Source organism: Fukomys damarensis, unplaced genomic scaffold, assembly GCF_012274545.1.
Source record: "Fukomys damarensis isolate Sample0158 unplaced genomic scaffold, DMR_v1.0_HiC HiC_scaffold_23, whole genome shotgun sequence".
Taxonomy (NCBI): domain Eukaryota; kingdom Metazoa; phylum Chordata; class Mammalia; order Rodentia; family Bathyergidae; genus Fukomys; species Fukomys damarensis.
In genome coordinates this window covers 18,297,409-18,316,566 of record NW_022900935.1, presented here as the reverse complement: position 1 = coordinate 18,316,566, position 19,158 = coordinate 18,297,409, and the positions used below count along the sequence as shown (strand labels likewise).

Sequence of the window (19,158 nt, the reverse complement as noted above, 5' to 3'; positions counted from 1 at the left end):
TATAGACCTGACATATTTCATAACATAAAATACACAATAACAGGAGAGAAACCTGTAGGCAAACCTGAGAGCAAAAGATCATATCTCTCTTCCTGCCCTTTTTTTATTTTATACTATGAGACATGGCCTCTAACTTGCTGTGTTGTCCAGGCTGGGCTTGAACTTGCAGTTCTCCTCTCAGAGCACTGGAATTACATGCATATACCACCATGCCCAGCTTCCCTGGGCTTTTCTTTAAAAATTTTGAGACAGGGTATTAGTTGCCCAGGATGGCTTTTAGATTGTGACCCTCTTGCCTCAGCCTCCCCATTAACTGAGATGACAGTTGTTCATTGTCGGGCCCAACTATAGAAGACTTTTTTCTCCCCCAAGTGTACAAATCCCAGAATTATTTTAGCCTGTTATCATTTTGCTTTTTTCTTTCATTCTGTATAAATCACACAACAAATTGGCTACTAGCTCCTTGGATTTTAGGTGATATTTTGAAGGCTCTTGATGCTTAAGCCAGGGAACAAAGTAAGTATGGATATGATATTTAATAGCTAATTGAGTCCTATGTAATGCTTTATAAATAAAAAATAGTTTATAGTTTGAAATGATAGTCATCAAAATTATGTCTTAGAAGGTTTTATTTGTTGGTTACATTTTACAGATTCAGCAGCACTAGTAAAGCTTTTCAGAAAGGTCAGAGCAGGATTGGGAGAGTTGCAAAGGTGAGCAAAGGTGCAAGGTGCCCATATTTTCCTCTGACCCTACTACATTGTTTTCCTAACGCATAAATGTGTTTAACTCTTTTTTTGTTTTGTTTTTAATGAGATATAGAAGTTAAGGTACATAGAATCCAAAGTACAATTTTTCTCTTTGACTTTAAAAATATGACCAGGTATGTTGGCCCACGCCTGTAATCCCAGCACTTGGGGAGCTGAGGCAGGAAGATTGCTGTGAGGTCAAGGCCAGCCTGAACTACACAGTGAGACCCTGTCTCAAAAAACTGAAAAATATATAAATGCATATTATATAAAGCCCCCCAATACTCGTTTCCTGTGGTTGTGAAAATTATCAGGTTCTGAGGGAAGGGAAGGGTATGAAGGAAGTGGATATTTAATACATGGAAAACAAATAAATGTATTTGAATTACTGGCTAGAGCAAGTTTGATAGAAACATCAATATATAGTCATCCTTAGTTATTTTTTAGGAATTGCTACTGACTCATAGTGTCCCCAGGTGTTCATTACTCAGGCATTTTTATTTAGTAGAGGATGAAGGCTAGATTCGTCTGCACATGTACTGGAAAAGAATGTTGTTTAAGGCAATTCTTCAGTAGAAATTTCTAAGTAACTGTCACAGATGTGTTAGCTCTCATCAGACGTTCATTATATTCCCAGTGTATTTGTGACAGGGTATTGGAAATATTTAGATTTCTTTCTCTCTCACTTTATTAAAGTGAATTTGAGAACCGGCTCAGTTAGGAAGAGTTATGAAAGAGAGACAAGGAAGACTTAAGTGGCAGTGGCTAAGAGTCATCTCTTTGAGTCATCAGCAGTGAATGCCACTTTACTAGGAAACTTTCAACGTATTTCAAAACCCTTCAGTGGGCACTCCTTGATTTCTGTCTGTTTAGTTTCTACACATCATTGATATTTCATGGTTCCTTAATCGAGGTCAATCAGGACTTAATTTTTATGAAAATTGTGTGATTTTATAAAGCATGTTTTTCTTTAAGGCTCCTTAATCTATTTTATTGTACCTATAAGAATAATCTATATTCTAATCATGAAAAAGTAATACTGCATTAGAAAGTGTATTAATGGATAGCCAGTAAAATGGAGATTGTTAATTTTCAACAGATACAAATGGATATAATTCTTAATAAATCTTTGTTTGCCCCTCCTGTGATATTAGTAATTGTACCCAGGGCCTTTACATAAAACTATATTGCTAGTCCTTTTTTTCTCTTTTGAGACAAAGACTCTCTGTAAAATGTTCAGACTCGGCTCAAACTTGAGATGCTTCTGCCTTAGCTGGGATTGCAGGTGGGTGCCACCCCACCGGGCTAACAAAACTTTTTTTTTTTTTTTTTTTTGGTACCAAGGATAAAACTCAGGACCTTGTGCTTGGCAAGCACTGTGCCACTGAGCTAAATCCCCAACCCTAAAATCTTTTTTTTTTTAAACAGTCAAGATTCCTTTAGAATATGTTGTCAAATAGTGTGGTGAAAAATTGATATATCATGCTGTGTATTGTTGTTAGATTTTTGAGATACTCTTGTTATTACTGGAAAACTTCTGAGTATGCTTTTACTTTACTTTCAGCAAGTCCAGCAGAATTTTTTGTAATGGCAGAAGTATTCTCCATTCTCCAGTGTAGTAGCCATGTATAGATGTTGAGCACCTGCAGTTTGGCTACCAGAACTGAAAAACTTTGTAAATTATATGTAATTTTACTTAATATAAATGTAAATAATCATCTTTGACCAGAGGCCATAGTGTTGAAAAGTACACATAGATAATTGAGAACTTGAGCAGTACAGTGATTAAAATATATTGTAATATAATCAGTATTTTATTTTTGGCCTGATTGGAAATGTTGCTTTTTCATTTTGCCACCATTAGAACCAAAGAGATTGTAGTGTTAGGAAAATGACAAAGGAAATTAATTGAGAAATATGTTTTTTACTTTGGGTCTTTGTTTATATGCCATTTTTCTCATGAGGCCCTTCTGTTCGCCCAATTTATAATTTTGTACTATCTCCCTTTTCTCCCTCTTTTTGCTCTGTGGCACTAAATACCATCTAACATACTTAGAGTGCAGGGGCACTGGGCATTTAGCTCAGTTGTTCTTGCTCCTGACTCACAAGTGCAAGGACCCGAGTTCAATCCCCAGTACAAAAAAAAAAAAAAAAAAAAAAAAAAAAAAAAAAAAAAAAAAAAGAAAGAGTGCAGGGATTTTCCCCTCTTTTTATTCACTGCTGTGTCCCAATACCTATAACAATACCTGACACATTAAAGGTGATCAATAAATATTTGTACAGTGGAGAAATGTCAGTTCCCAATAAGAATAATTTGATTTGGTTAACATTTATTTTGTAGTAGTTGGCAAGAATTCAGTTAAATTAGTTATAGAAAGTATACTATGGCCACTGTCATCCATAATAAAATATTTCTTGAAATGTATTCTTGAAATAATATGGAAGGTATTAATAACTAAATCTTGGAAGTAGCCCATATGTCCATTAGTGGATGAATGAGTAAATAAAATGTGATATTTATACAAAATGGAATACTACTCTTCCATAAAGGATTGACTGAAGTCATTTATAGGAAAATGGACATATTTTGAGACCATATTGTTAAGTGAATTAATCAGACACACAAGTTTAAATGTCACATGGTTTCTCTTATATGAGAAACCCAAATTATAAATAAAGAGCAGAATAAAAGATAATAGGAAGGGGCTGGGGATTTAGCTCAGTAGTTCTTCTGCCTGCCTCACTAGCGCAAGGTCCCAAGTTTGATCCCCAGTACGAAAAAAAAAAAAGATAATAGGAAATAAGGAGATATTTCTCAAATGGGAAAGGGATCAAGAGATGAAGGGAGAGAAGGAGGGAAGGAAAAGGGGATGAAAAATGAATTGAGATGTGTTATAGACATGTACCAACCCCACACACAGAATATAAACATTGTGTAATGCAATACTATGTGCTAATAAAAAGAAATGGTTTAACCAGAAGGGACCTTGGCGATTTTTTTTTTCTTTAGTTTTTTGAGACAGGGTCTCACTATGTAGTTGAGACTGACCTGGAACTCACTATGTAGCCCAGGCTGGTCTCAAACTCATAGCGATCCTTCTGCCTCAGCCTCACGAGTGCTGAGATTACAGGCATGTACCACCATGCCCAGTTGGCAATAATTTGAGTTGGTTGCCTGATGTCGCATAATTTGACGTCCCATTTTCCCTAAGCCCCATCACCTGTGAATCTTTTTGCTCAGTTTTTTTCCCCACACTGTCTTATCTGCATTCAGCGGATTCTCATGTTCTTCAGTTCCAGTCTTTCTCACTGTCTTTACTGTGCTAAGAAACTCCCCAAATTGGGCCATGGAGATAGCTCAATGGTAGAGTTTGGCCCCCACCCCAAGGGGGTGATTGATTCCCAAATCTTTAACCCAAGTATAGAAAAACCCTTTCCCCTTCCCTCCCCCACCACCTTCCCTTCTCTTTTATTTTTTTTTCTATGCTACTGAGGGTTAAACTGATGGTATTCACCCTGAACCACATCCCCAGCCCTTTTTATTTTGAGACATGGTCTTGCAAATTGCCACACTGGGCTTGAACTTGTGATTTTCCTGCCTCACCTTCCCAGTGCTGGGATTGCAGGTGTGTGCCACCATACCTGGCATGACTGCCATTTTTTAAGACAAAAGAAACATTTAGCTGCTATAAAATAAAAACTTAATAGAACTTCTCAGTTTTTTCCTAGAAAACTGTAGGGTTTTTATTTAAACTATTTGAAGTTTGATCCCTGGTCCCCCCCCAAAAAAAACAATCATATAAATTATAAATAAACTATTTGAAAGATGAGGGGCACTTATGTAAAGAATTTAAAGGGAGAGAGAGAGGAGCCATATATCAAACACTTCCAGTCATCAGAGTCCTAGATTTGTCTTAGCATAGCCTTCACAACATCTCTGAGTAATTATCTCCATTTTACATATGTGTAAAATAAGGCTTGAATAAAGTAACTTAACCAGTAACTTATTCAGCAATCTCAATCAGTAAATGAGAATACCCAAAATTTTCAGTTATGTGTGTCTCTACCACCCCTTCATTCTTCCATTGAAAAGCCATGCTGCCTCCTGGAAACAGGCAGAAAGCAGGAAAGAGTTACAGAATTTGGTATAGAATAGGAGGCAGGCCAGGCATGATGGCGCACGCCTGTAATCCCAGCACTTGGGAGGCTGAGGCAGGAGGATCGATGTGAGTTCGAGACAAGCCTGGGCTACATAGTGAGTTCCAGGTCAGTATCAATAAACCAATAATATTTGGGGTAAAGTGGCATGAGTATCTGGTGATTCCAGTGGCCCAGCTTTTGTCTTGAAAGCTTGTCCTTCAGGCTAGTTTGCATAAAATACAGCTGCTTTCTGCTCAGAATTTGTGGTGGGGTTTTTTTTGTTTTTTTGTTTTTTGTTTTTTGGTGAGACAAGGTATAGCTGTGTAGTTTTTGGTTTTTCTTTTTGTTTTGTTTTTTTGTTTTTTTGATACCGGGGATTGAACTTGGGTCCTTGCGCTTGCAAGGCAGGCCACCGTATAGCTCTGTAGTTTAGGCTATCTTTGAGCTCACTACGTAGCCCAGGCTGGCCCCAAACTCACAGCAATCCTCCTGCTTCAAGCTCCTGAGTGATTACAGGAGTGCGCCACCACACCTGGCTTCTGCTCAGAATCTTGAGCCCATAAAGATTGTTTGAGGGTTTATGTGAACAATTGTATGTCAGCTTTGTCTCCTTTATTACTACTATTTGCAAAGGAGTAAATTCTCAAAAATCATCATGAACATGCCATTTCCCCCACAGAAGTGAGAGTTTCACAGCAACTTCTAGGATTATTTGGAATGGTAGAATAGAAAAGTATGGTCTCCATACTTTTTGTCCAGCCTCCATTACTGGCACTCTTCACTTTAATTGCCTTTTTTTTTTTTTCACTAGATTACATGAACAAGACGTAAAGATTTCTTTTTCTTCTTTCTACTCAAGGTTAATGTTTGTTACATGTGCATCATACACCAAGTTGCTCCAGTTATTGAGAGTTTAGGGATAAGTACCTCATAAGCCCTGCCCAAGAGGAGTTTCTTACCCACTAGTGAAATATAAAGATTATTGCCATTCAGCAATCATCACATGACCACAGCAAAACCACAGTTGTAATCAGTTCTTTCCCTTTCTGGTATCTCTTGGTCCTTGTACCTTTTCCTCACTTCTGTCATCCTTTCTGTGGCTGCCTGTACTCTCCTCTATGTCTTTTGGGTGGTACCTGTTGTGCTCATTGTACTCTTGTGGGGCTGGGGATGTAGCTCAGTAGAAGAGCATTTACCTAGCATTCCTGAAGCCCTGGGTTCAATCCTTAATATTACAGCAAAACAGAAACATACTTTGTTGCAGAACCTGTTTACTTGATCTCTAAGCACCTTAAGGGGAAAAACTTGTTTTGATCATCAACACAGTACTGGGTTCAGTAAATCCTGGAATTCTTCTTGAGTGACTAAAGAAAGGTTCCTATTCAATCCTCAGTACCACAAAAAAAATTGAAAAGAATAAAAATTTTTTTAATCTAAAGAAAGCTTCCTAAGAGAGAAAGCAATATTGAAGCCAGTTCTTTTTTGTGGTACTGGGGATCAAAGACAGGTCTGCTTTAGGCTATACACCTTGCCCTTTTAAATTTTTTATTTTGAAACAGGATTCCTCTAAGTCTCTAAATTGTGCACGGTGGACTCAAAATTCCAGTCCTCCTGCCTCAGCCTCCCAGAGTGCTGGAGTTACAGGTGTGTGCCTCCATGACTGTCATATTTGAGCCAGTTCTTAATTATGTGTAAGAGAACTTCCCCAGATAGCTTTGGGAAAGAAATTCCAGTCTAAAGGAACAATTTATGCAGATAGAGGAGATAGTATAGAGTTTATAAATGACTAGGCAGACTTTCTAATTTCCACATGGAGTTTGAGGCACAATTTTTTTTTTTTGTATTGAGGATTGAAGTCAGGACCTTGCGCTTGAAAGGCAGGCAGCAGCACCACTGAGCTAAATCTCTGGCCCAAGGCACAATTATTAATTTTAAGACATTATTTATTGTATGTAACTATGCAGAGCTAGCCAGACTGGGTTAGAGTAGAGGGATGGGAATAAAGGAAAGTAAGCAGATGGAGTATTTGGCTCACTGATAAAAGTGCTTGTCTAGCTCTGCATAAGGACCTGAGTTTAATCCCCAGTATGGGGTATGGGAGGGGTGAGTCTGCTTTTTCCTGCAATTATATATCCAGAAATTAAAAATTAGTCTTCTATTTTAGTATTTGTGTGATCTATTAATTTCAATTGGTAAGGATTAGAGAGGGCAGGGGTATGGGGGAAAAATGGAAACCAAGATCTGTCATGTAAAGGTATAAGATCTCAATGATAAATGTAACTGTACTATATTACTAAAAAGTACCAATAAACTCAATGAAAAAAATTTTCTATCAGTCATCTTTTCCTAAAGGAAAGTGATTTTCTTCTTAACCTCTCACTAGAGCTTACCTTGCTGAGACATCAGGCAATTAAAAAAGAAGTATGCTAAAAAAAAAAATGTAAGAAGTATGCTGAATTAACCTGAGGGAGATATAATTAAACTAGCTAGGGCTGGGGATTTAGCTCAGTGATTCCACTGCCTTCATCACAAGCATAAGGTCCAGAGTTCAATCCCTGGTACCAAACAAATAAATGAAAATTTAAAAATAAAATAGCTAAGGGCCAGAAATGTATCAGTAGTGCCAGGCCTGCCTGGCAAGCAGAAGGTCCTGAGTTCAATCCCTGGTACCAAAACTAAAATAAAATACCTAAGAGCTTTTTCTCCTAGATAATCCAATTTATATTGGTATCAGGATAAAAGTGCATTTAAAGCATTATATCTTGTGATTGATCTTACAGACTGTTCATTGAAAATAAAACATGTAAATATGCTGTCATGCTGGTATATGATTTGATGGATTTGCTAACAAAATGTTTGGAAGTTGTAAATATCACTAAAAGTTTAGAATCTGTAGTTTTTGCCAACAGAGAGAATACAGTCTAAAAAATTAGGAGGTCAAGAAAATTTGTAATTTTGCTTCCTTGTTTTCAGCTTTTGTTGTTTGTAATGGTTTTTCTGTTTTGTTTTTTGCTTTTAGTATTAAATCTGAGAAACAAAGCATTATTTTTGTTTTGTTTTGTTTTTGAATTCAGGGCCTTTGTACCAGGCTACATCCCCAGCCCTTTTAAAATTTTTTGAGACAGAATCTGTAAGTTGCAAGTTGGACTGGAACTTGGAATACTCTTGCCTTACCCTCCCGGAGTGCCAGGATTAGAGACATGTGCCATCACACTGTGCTAGGAACAAAATATCTTTTAAAGCTGGGATCAGATTGTAGTTCAGTGATAGCATACTTGCCTATCATGTGTAAAGCCCTAGGATCAGTTCCTATAACTGCAAAAAAATTTTTTAAGTTTATTTAATATGTGTATATCTTTTTTTCCCCTGGTATAGGGAATTGAATCCAGGGTTTGTGAACTGAGCTATGTCCTCAGCCCTTTTTTAATTCTGAGATCTTGTTAAACTGCCCACACTAGGCTGGAATTTGTGATCTCTACTGGGATTACAGGTGTGGGGCTGACTAATATGTGTATATTTTAAGAAAAGAAAATAATTAGTGAAAATATTTGTACATGGAAGAAATTAGTGACAGCTACACTTGATAATGGTGTTATAACCTGAACTCCATTCCCTACTACCCCTTTGCCCAAAGCAAAGGACTCCTGTTAGTTTGTTTGTTTGTTTGTTTTTGGAAATACTGGGAGTTGAACCCAGTGCCTTTACATTGAGACATCCCCAGCACTTTTGTATTTTGAGACACAATCTTGCTAATTTGCTCAAGCTGGGCTTGAATTTTCAGTCCTCCTCCCTCCGCTTCCCAGAGTGCTGGGTTTATAGGCATGTGCTACCATCCCTGGCTAGGACTCTTTGAAATTAAAGTCTTTTTTAAAATGCAAAATTATAAAATGTTGACTGGGTGTGGTGGCGTGTGCCTGTAATCCCAGCGCTTGGGAGGCTGAGGCAGGAGGATCGTGGTGAGTTCAAGACCAGCCTGGACTACATAGGTCAGTCTCAACTACATAGTGAGACCCTGTCTCAAAAAACCCCCCCAAAATTATAAAATGTTGGTTATTTTAATAACTAAAATCTCACCTGGTAAATTACATAAATTTATGTCATGTTTTTCAAGTGAAAATACACACTAACTAAGTTAATTCACTAAAATTTATTTTTTTGAAGCAGTCTTGCTATGTAATTCAGGTTGGCTTTGAACTCACTATGTGGCCTAGGCTGGCCTCAAACTCATGGCGATCATCCTGCTTCAGCCTCCCTAGTATTTGGATTACAGGTGTGTGCCCCCATATCTGCATCATCCTAATCTTCTTTTGGGCTAACCTGAACTATATATCGAGACCCTATCTTAAATTATCAGTAATTAATGAATTTGAATGTTGCTTAAGTGTTTCTACATTTTTTCTCCTTACAGATACCTTAGCATTGTTATTTTCTTACTTGTACCATTTCTTTTTTTTCCCTTATCAAAAACTGCTAATAGTAATACAGGCAAGAAATAGAATGTATTGTGGAAAGGTTAAGGGAAATTCTGGGTACTAGAAATTTTTTTAAGGTCTCAATTTGGAGAACAAAAATTTATACTAGGACCAGGGATATAGTTCAGTGGTAGAGTGCTCCTCTTTTTTTTTTTTTTAGGAAGAATCTTTTTTTTTTTAAATTAAACATACAGGGCCGGGGATTTAGCTCAGTGGTTCTGCTGCCTGCCTCACAAGTGCAAGGACCTGAGTTCCATCCCTGGTACAAAAGAAAAAAAAAAAATTTAAACATATATACACACACACTCAGAGGACTGGGTACGTATCTTAATATGAAAGCCCCGACTTCAGTCCCCAGTACACAAATTCTTGTGTATTTGTTTTTTGTTTGTTTCTATAGTACTGAACTATATTCCAGACTTTTAAATTTTTTTGGTCACACTAAGTTGCCTAGACTTGGCTAAAACTTGCAATCCTCCTGACTCAGCCTCCGGAGTGATAGGACTAGAGGCGTGCACCACCACGCCCAGTTGGTGCATTTGTGCAAACTCCCTTTCTTCTGTGGCTCTGAACCTGGAGAGTTTAGCCAAGCTCAAAGTCAGGAAAAGAGGGTGTGTGCTTTTGGGCTGTGCTGCTCGGCAGCTAGAATGTGGTTGGCAGTCTCCTCCCCTTCCGCACTTCAACTCTTCACAGTGTGCACTCTGGAATGACAGGCATTTCTGTGTGAAGAGAGCCAGCGTGAAGACATATTTGTAAGAACCACAAGTGCCCAGGCCAGGATACAGGAAAACAAAAACTCCAGCAAATTGACTGACCTCATGCCGTTTCCTGACATTTGGCAGTGACAGTGAGAAAGGACTTCAGGTCTCATCTTTATATGGATTTATCTTTTGAGAGAAGTTTGCTTTTGTTCGGGACAGTTTGTTGTTCTGAGATACATCAGACAATATAATCATGGGGCAAGCTGATGTCTCCAGACCGGTAAATCCAGATACAGTTGGTGAGTAATAAAGCAATGAAACACTGAATCTTGACAGAGACAAGGTAGATTTACAGGTTAAGTTGATTACATAGGAATTTAAGTACAAGAATTTTGATGTCCATAACCTTGAAACGTTTATAAATTTGTGAAGAATGAATGAAAATGTATAAATTGCTGGGGGGTGTAGCTCTGTGGTAGAGAATTTGGCTAGCTCTAGGTTCAATCCTCAGCACCCAAAAAAAAGAAAAAAAAGATGTAAGTTATTATCACACAATTAGATTAATATACCATTCTCAGTTTTGTTGTACTTAATCTCCTTGGAGTTTTTAAATATTATATTGTTATGAAGCTACTTATCTGTTAGTTTCTTCCCCTTGGAGAAAATAAATACTACCAGAACTCTTTATTTAGAATTAAAAGGGATATTTCCGATATTTTGTGGGACTTGGATAGTTGCTACATGTGTGATATAGAACTAGAACTTCTAACTTGTAAATACAGGACCATTTTTAAAAATTGAGTTAATTTTTTTAGTCTTGACTTTACATTTTCCAAGTAAATCTCAGGTTTTTTCCATGATGCTGGTATTTCACTTTCTCATAAAACAACACATTGATATACAAACTTTTTTTTTTTTTTTTTTTTTAATGGTATGGGGATTGAACTCAAAACCTTGTTGAGGCAGGTGACAGTATCACTGAGCTAAATCCCCGGCCTTTGGTATACAAACTTTTGAAAAGTTACTGCTTTATATTTGAAGTTTTATACTATCTCAGGGAGTAGCTAGAGACCAGGCTAATAATTTTGGGCTTAAAACTTTCAGAGTTTAAAGCTTGTAAGTGATTTTATTGCTGCGAACTTGTTTTCCTAACTTTGTGTGGTTTTATATATAAGATGATGATCATGAGTTGAGAAAATGTTTTAAGTGGATGTTCATTAAAGAATTGCTAAATATAAGCAAGGTAAGGGGACACCTTTAAATCCTTTTAGGACTTACACTATTTTTTAAAAAGATTTATAGCTTTATATGCATTTATCAGAAAATTTTCTGTCTTATGCTGCTTTTTCTTTCTCAGAAATAAGTGTTTGCAACTTTCAGGAAAAATATAGAAGTATTGGAATACAGGTGACACTCCCAAATGTGACCTATAATTTGATATGATTTAGTTTGTAAAGTAACGTTTTTAATTAGAGAACTTTCCACGTAAAATATCTACAGAAGTATTTTTCATGTGTCCTGAAACTAAGGCACATGGATCACAAAGTGAGTTTTTCTGTAATAGATTTTTAGGGCCACCACAGTACATAACTCACTTTATTTTGATTACTAGGTCTGGCTCTTTATCAATTCAAAACAATTTTTTTAAAAATGTTTCATAAATATAACAAAGTTACATAAGTACACATGGCCTGGGATGTAGCTCCATGGCGCCAGGCCTGCCTGGCAAGCACAAGCACAAGGTCCTGAGTTCAATTTCCAGTACTGGGGGGAAAAAAGTGAGATTCAGGAATCTTCAATTCATACCTGTCAGTGCAGGAATTTAGCTCATTGGCACCGCGGCTGCTTTGCAAGCACAAGGTCCTAAGTTCAAAACCTGGTACCAAAAAAAAAAAAAGCACAGAAAAAAAATAAAGAGGGCCGGGGATTTAGCTCAGGGGTTGCACCACCTGCCTTGCAAGTGCAGGGACCCGAGTTCGATATCCAGTACCAAAAAAAATTTTTTGAATAATAAAAAATAAAGAACCCTGTGGGACCACACTGCCCAGTTTAAGAAATGAAATTAAAAACAGATATATACCTTATCTGCCCTCTTTCTATGCCTGCATTCCCTTATGATTATATTTTCTTCATTGTTACTAGATTCAACCATTTTCCTGCATTTGGCAAATAGCTTGCTTTTAGACCACTAAATTAGCCTATGGTTTCTACTCCAAAGATTAGTTCTTTGTTAACAAGTATAGGAAGGGGTCAGGCATATAGCTCAGTAGTGCCATGCCTGCCTGGCAAGCAGAAGGCCCTGAGTTTGATCCCCGATACCACACATATACAAAAGTACAGTAAGAATTCAAATAATGCTAGACATTTATCTAGGAAATAAATATGAATCACTTCTCGGCCTTTTGGCTAAGATCAAGTGTAGTATCTGAAATAAATATGAAAAAGTTTTGACCTTTTTTTTTGGTACCAGGGATCAAACTCAGGACCTTGTACTTGTGAAGCAGGCAGCGGAACCACTGAGCTAAATCCCCAGCCTCAAAGGAGCTTTGAAAAAACATTAAATTGTTAAGCAGGTGCAACTTAGTGATAGGTAGTATTTATGAAGAATATCTATATACTTATGAAAGATTTTTTTTGGTCTTTCTTTTTTCCTTTCTTTCTTTTTTGGTACCAGGAATTGAACTCAGGGCTTTATGCTTGCCAGACAGTCACTGCACTGCTGAGTTAGATGCCCAGCCCTATATATGAAAGATTTTGTGAGTAAAGTTTCATGGTATTTTTTACACTTTTAAGAGTAAAATTCATGGGCTGGGGATGTAGCTCAGTAGCACTGCTCCTGCCTTGCGAGTGCAAGGTCCTGAGTTCAATCCCTGGTACCAAAAAAAAAGAATAAAATTAATTGGCTAGGTGTGGTGGCTCACACGTGTAACCTCAGCTGTCAGGAGACTGAGACAGCCGAATCTCCACAAGTTCAAGGCTAGTCAGTGGCTATATAATGAGTTTAAGGCCAGCCTGAACTGCATAGTGAGACCCTGTCTCAAAAAAAGAGTTTGCTTTCTAGTTAAAAGTTCAAAATGTAGAAAATTAAAAATACTTTTAATTTAAGGTTTATCAAAGTACTCTTCAAATTAGTTGACCCTGACTTATGATGGAAGAAGGAAGTCAAGAACTAATAACCAAGGAACAGTGTATTTCAAATAGATAACTTGTACATTGAGGATTTACACACAAATTTCTGAGATATTATGTCAGTATCCAACCATTTTTTATCACAGGATACCTAGACAACTGATGAAACAGTTTTTGAATACAGAGTAGGAACTTATGGTACAGGCACTATTCAAAGAAATAAACAGTTGAATTAATCAGTTCATAGTAAAAAAGAAAAAAAACTCTTAAAATATGCTATAGGAGAAACCTATAAATTTATCAGAATAAAACTTTGTCAGCCGGGCGTGGTAGTACATGCCTGTAATCCCAGCACTCAGGGAGGCTGAGGCAGGAGGATCACTGTGAGTTGGAGACCAGCCTGGGCTACATAGTGAGTTCCAGGTCAGCCTCAACTACATAGTGAGACCCTGTCTCAAAAAACAAGAAACAAAAAAACCAAATATTTTGTAGTTTTTCTTCAACATAAAAGCCAATTTTATGTTCACTAGAATCCTTTACTGTGCATCATATTAAAAATAGCTAGGCTGGGGATTTAGCTCGGTGGTGGCACCACCTGCCTTACAAGCTCAAGGACCTGAGTTTGATCCCCAGTACCAAAAAAAAAAAAAAAAGCTAATTAAGCCCATGTCCTTAAATTTGAGACAAACAAAGGGAAAAAAAAAACTTTTTTTAGTACAGGGATTAAACTCAGGACCTTGCACTGGCCAGGAAGGTGCAGCACAACTGAGCTACATCCCTGGCCTCACCAAAGGATTTGAATATGTCCTATCCTACCATTTAGTCTGAAGCTTTTCTTTCTCCTCTGCCTTAACATTCCCTCTCTGCTTTCTTTTCTTTTTTTCTTTTTTATTTTCTTTTCATGTACTGATTAACTTTTACTCCCACTTGTCATTTGCATAGGAATATATTGCCCTAAAAGGTACTGTATTTTCCCTTTCTTACTTTCATTTTCCACCACCATTTGATTCATTTTGCTCTGAAATTTGTGGTTACAGTGTCTCACCCTCATAATAACAGGAATAACTTCAAGGAAGGCGATAATATATATGAAGGCAAAATCCTAAGGCATTTGGTGGATATATACAATTTAATGTTGCTACTTAACCAACAACAGTACAGGCATAGTGACCTGTGCCTGTATCACAGCTATTCAGGTGGCTAACTCAGGAGGTTTGCTTGAACCTAGAAGTTCAAGACCAGCCTAAACAGTGGTAAGACCCTGTCTTGATGATGTTGAAGATGTTGATAATGGTGGTGGTGATATATGGGTTAATTAAAAATAAAGTATTTCATGAGAATGAGAAACAGTATACAATCACCAGACATTTCTCATATATATAAAACAATAAATCAGAAAGGAACAGGCATGCCTTCCCCCTGTAATTTTGGAGTTGGGGAGGTGTCAGTGTAGGATTCTGTCATGCTGTCCTTAAAAGATTTTCTGTTGGTACTAAACTTGAAATAACCAACCAAAACTTATTGGCTTCCCTCTACTAGGTAGGCATTCTAGATCCCTTACTGCTATAGTCATACATTCCTGCTTGCTACTTCCAGGTAAACTTTGCAAAGTTAAAACTTTGTTTTTCTCGTAGTCGCGGGTGAGATTTGGCGCCTAGAGCATCCAGAGGCCTTAGCTCACCTTCTACTGCTAGTGTGGAAGGGTGAAATCCCAGCTCCTACAGCCCCATTGGCTGCCTGGCCTCTGCCTTAGATCTATGACCTCTTTCTTTCCACAGGACTGGGTTGCCCCGAGGCTGATGCTAGGACCATATGGGTAGGAGAGCTCGATTGTCCCCATTTTGTGTTTGTTGTTGTTTTGTTTTGGTACCAGGGATTGAACTCAGGACCTTACACTTGTGAGGCAGGCGTGATGCCACTGAGCTAAATCCCCAGTCCGATTGTCCCCTTTTTTCAAATAAAAATTCTCAGTTTTTCACATATAAAAACTAAAAAAATAAAACTTTGTTTTTCTGCTGGGTGTGGTAGGTAGCACATGCTTGTTATCCTAGCACTTGGGAGGCTGAGGCAGGACGCACCTCAAGTTAGAGGCCAGGCTGGACCACATAGTTTAAGGCCAGCCTGAGACTCCGTCTCAATAAAATAAAAGAAAAAAAAACGAGGGTGTAGTGGTGCACACCTGTAATCCCAACACTCAGGAGGCTGAGGCAGGATTACCAGGAGTTGGAGGCCAGCCTGGGCTACACAGAGAGTTCAAGCCCAGCCTGAACCATATAGCAAGCCCCTTTCTAAAAAAAAAAAAAAAAAAAAAAAGGAAAGAAAAAATAATTTAGTTTTTCTGTGAAAGAATAGCTTATACTTAACTCTCAGCCTGAAATTTTAATCCAGAGAAAATGTTCAAGCGCTGGGGATGTAGCTCAGTGGCACCATGCCTGCCTGGCAAGCTAAAAATCCTGAGTTCCATCCCTGGTATTAGAAAAAAAAGTTTGGTTTATTTTAGCTGGTGTGGTAGCACATGCCTATAATCCCAGCTCTTGGGAAGCTGAGGCAGGAGGGTCGCCGTGAGTTCGAGACCAGCCAGAACTAGCGAGACCCTGTCTCAAAAAGAAAAAAAAAAAGTGTAAGCCAGACATAGTGGCACAAGCTTTTAATCCCACCTCTTGGGGGACAGGCATGAGGATTACCATGTATTTGAAGCCAGCCTTGGCTACCTAGTAAGTTCAAGGGCAGCCTGAACTCTACCCAGCAAGAGCCTATCTCAAAAAGAAAAAGAAGGGGAGAGGGGCATGGTAGTGCACACCTGTGATCCCAGCACTCAGGAGTCTAAAGCATCCATGTGAGTTTGAGGCCAGCCTGATCTGCATAGCAAGACCCTATCTCAAAAAAACAAAACAAAACAAAACAAAAAAACCGAGTACATCAGTTTGCCAGTGGTATAATGGCATCCTCCTTTCCTCCTACCTTTTCCCTTTCCTCCTTTCCCCTCCCCTCCTCTTCTCTCCTTCCCTTTTCTCCCTCACATTCTACCTAGCCATGTGCTGTACTTGTGATCTATGCCCCTAGCCAGCCAGATTCACTTACTAATGCACTTGTGATCAGAAAGCTATATTTTTTCAGAAGAAGAATCTCAGATTTAACTGTAATTGCAAGTGCAGAGAAATTTCTCCCTGACTATCTTCTCTTGAGTGCTTTCCCTAATTCTTTGTAATTCCCAAGGGTCAGAGTCATACAAGATTTCCAGAAGTGGGGGCCTTCTCTAGACACAAAGGCTACTTTGTCCCCAAGTTTAGGTTTCGTAATTTTTTTCCATTTTCTGAAACAATTCTTTCAATCCAATAACAATCCTCTTTTAGAGAGCAAGATAAGTAAATACAATATAAGTGCCCTAAATTAGTGACCTCCGTTTACAAAGTTCTAATGCTGTGAAAGTGCTATTTACAGTGAGATCTGTTTCTAGCTAGGTAGGTATGAAATAAACAGGTAAAATCCTGTACTCGCCTCGGCAGCACATATAGTAAACAGGTAAAATCCTTAGGTTATGAAGATACCTGGCACTTCTTGATGCTGAAGCTTGTTTGTTTGTTTGTTTGTTTGGTACTAGGGATGGAACTCGGGACCTTGTGCTTGCAAAGCAAGTGGAGGAACCACTGAGCTAAATCCCCTGAAGTATCTTTTTAAACTATGCATTTTAGAATATTGTACAAATAACCGATTATATAAAAAATGTTATCAGCAGAAGTGGGAGAACTTGGGCCAGGTTATTTGACCAACATGTCCAACATGTATGACTAAGAATTGGTTGTTAAAAAAAAAAAAAAGAATTGGTTGTAAATCTCATTCTAAATGAACATAATCTGACTGAAGGTATATTGTTGAACCTTGTCTTTTCCTTAGCTCCATTAACATATATATATATATATATATATATAGAGAGAGAGAGAGAGAGAGAGAGAGAGAGAGAGTGAGTAGCTAATGAATACTTCATGTGAAATTAAAAGTGTGTTTTAAAATATATTACACATTTATTTAAGAATCACTCCTTAATTCATACATGCCAACTAAACTTGAATTTAAAAACATTAATCAAATGCTGACCAAGAGGGCTGAGAATGTAGCTCACTTACTGGCTACATGCCAGTACTTCTTGGCATAAACAAAGCCCTGATTCAATCTCCAGAACCGAAAAAAACAAAATAAAAACAGTGCTTGTTTTTTTTGTTTTGGAAATAGGGTCTCACTCTATAGTACAGGCTGACCTAGAACTCACTGTGTAGCCCAGGCTGGCCTTGAACTGTGTCAATCCTCCTGCCTCAAGTTCCTGAGTGCCGGGATTACAGGTGTGTGTCACCATGCTTGGCAAGAAAAAGTGTTGACTGGGAAAAGTCTGGTGGTTGAAGCAGCTCTAGAATCTTGTATAATACACAGTATAAGAAACAAACCTGGCTACAGGTATACCTCAGTGGTAGAGAATGTGCTTAGTCTGTGTGAGTCTCTGGTTTTGATTCTGGAAAATTTTGAACTGGGCATGGTTGTGCACACCTGTAATACCAGCACTTAGGAGGCTAAAGCAGCAGATTTGCTTCTAACTCAAGGCAATTTGGGCTGCATAGCGAGACCCCATTTTGAAGGAAGAAAGAGAGGGAGAAAGCCATGTTAGAACACTCCTGTAAGCCCAGTATTCTAGGAGGATGAGTCAGGACAATCACAAGTTAGTGGCTTAGTGAGACCCTGTCTCAGAATTTTACTTACTTACTTACTTACTTACTTACTTACTTACTTATTTATTTATTTATTTATTTATTTATTTAGGTACCAGTGAACTCTGGACCTTGAGTTTGTGAGGCAGGTGGCGGCACTGCTGAGCTAAATCCCTAGCCCTGTCTCAGAATTTTAAAAGGCTGGAGATGTGGCTTAGTGCAAGAGCCTGGTTTGTTTTGTTTTTTCTTGGTACTGGGGATCAAACTCAGGACCTTGCACTTGCTAGGCAGGCAGCAGCACCAGTGAGCTAAATCCCTGGCTTAAGAGCCTGGGTTCAATCCCTAGTATAGTACTACAAATGGATGGATGGATGGATAGATGGATGGCTGACTAGATAGATAGCTCAGTGCAAAAGCCTTATATTCAATCCCAGTGTATTGGGTGCAGGCTAGTTAGATAATAAGAAAATATAGGCCTAAATAAAATTTGATAATGGGAGACAAATTTCATAGCCTTTTCAAAGTGGGATTTAGGTATACTGCTAAGTGGATGTTTCTAATGAGTTTTACCATTAGTCATGTTGTTAATCTTCCACCTTCCCTTCTTGAAAATATTCTTGAACTAATTATGTACAGAAGGCTTGACTGGTCCAGTCCACATTATCTTTTAACTGCTTGAAGATTTCACTGTTCATATGTAAAACATTTGATAGAATAGATTTCTTTTGATTTCCTTCTGGTGTCATCATAATGAATTTAAGGGGAGAAAGGGAAGATAATTTACCCTTTTCACTAATAATTATTATAATCTCCATCTTATGTTGTTGTTGTTCAATGCTGGGTATTGAATTCAGGCCCTATGCATGCTAGGCAGATGGTCTACCACTGAGCTACATCCTCAGACTTGTATCCTCTTTTTTGCTTGTTTTCAGGTGGCGGAACCGCTGAGCTAAATCCCAGCCCTGGTGGTTTTTTGTTTTGGTTTGTTTTTTAATTTAGTTTATTGGTGCTTTTTAAGTATACAGTAGTTACATTTATTATTGGGATCTTGTACCCTTACATGACAGATCTTGGTTCTCACTTTTTCTCCATACCCTTGCCTTCTCTTTACCCCTTCCAACCTCCCCTGTGTACAAAGTCTTTGTTTCCATTTTTTCTTTTCTATTTTTTTCTTTTCCCTTATTTCCTTCCCCTACTCTGCCTGCTTCCCATACATCTTTATCCCTTTTCTTCTTATTTCACATTGTCAGTTATACAATTTGGATCTTGT

General features: G+C 38.0%; 1 protein-coding gene, 1 non-coding gene and 1 pseudogene across 8 annotated transcripts in view; all 3 read left to right on the top strand.

Moving 5' to 3' along the window:
* Positions 1-19,158, top strand: part of Phactr4 (phosphatase and actin regulator 4) — an 85,591-nt gene that overhangs the window by 34,900 nt on the left and 31,533 nt on the right. Inside the window, exon 2 of one of the 7 annotated variants that reach the window (XM_033767353.1) lies at positions 653-713. The exons of 5 other annotated variants lie outside the window; for them this stretch is intronic. Coding sequence is in view for 1 of the 2 variants with exons in the window: in XM_010632360.3 (XP_010630662.1) it covers positions 10,316-10,361 (46 nt within the window). In the remaining variant the exon portion in view is untranslated. Of the gene's footprint in view, positions 1-652; positions 714-10,078; positions 10,362-19,158 lie in introns of those variants that run through there. One more of the 7 variants, XM_010632360.3, reaches the window with a different exon arrangement.
* Positions 12,449-12,553, top strand: LOC117287442 (annotated as a pseudogene).
* On the top strand, positions 14,798-14,917 carry LOC117287437. The gene has a single exon (XR_004518750.1). It is a non-coding gene; the product is annotated as a small nucleolar RNA ACA64 (small nucleolar RNA).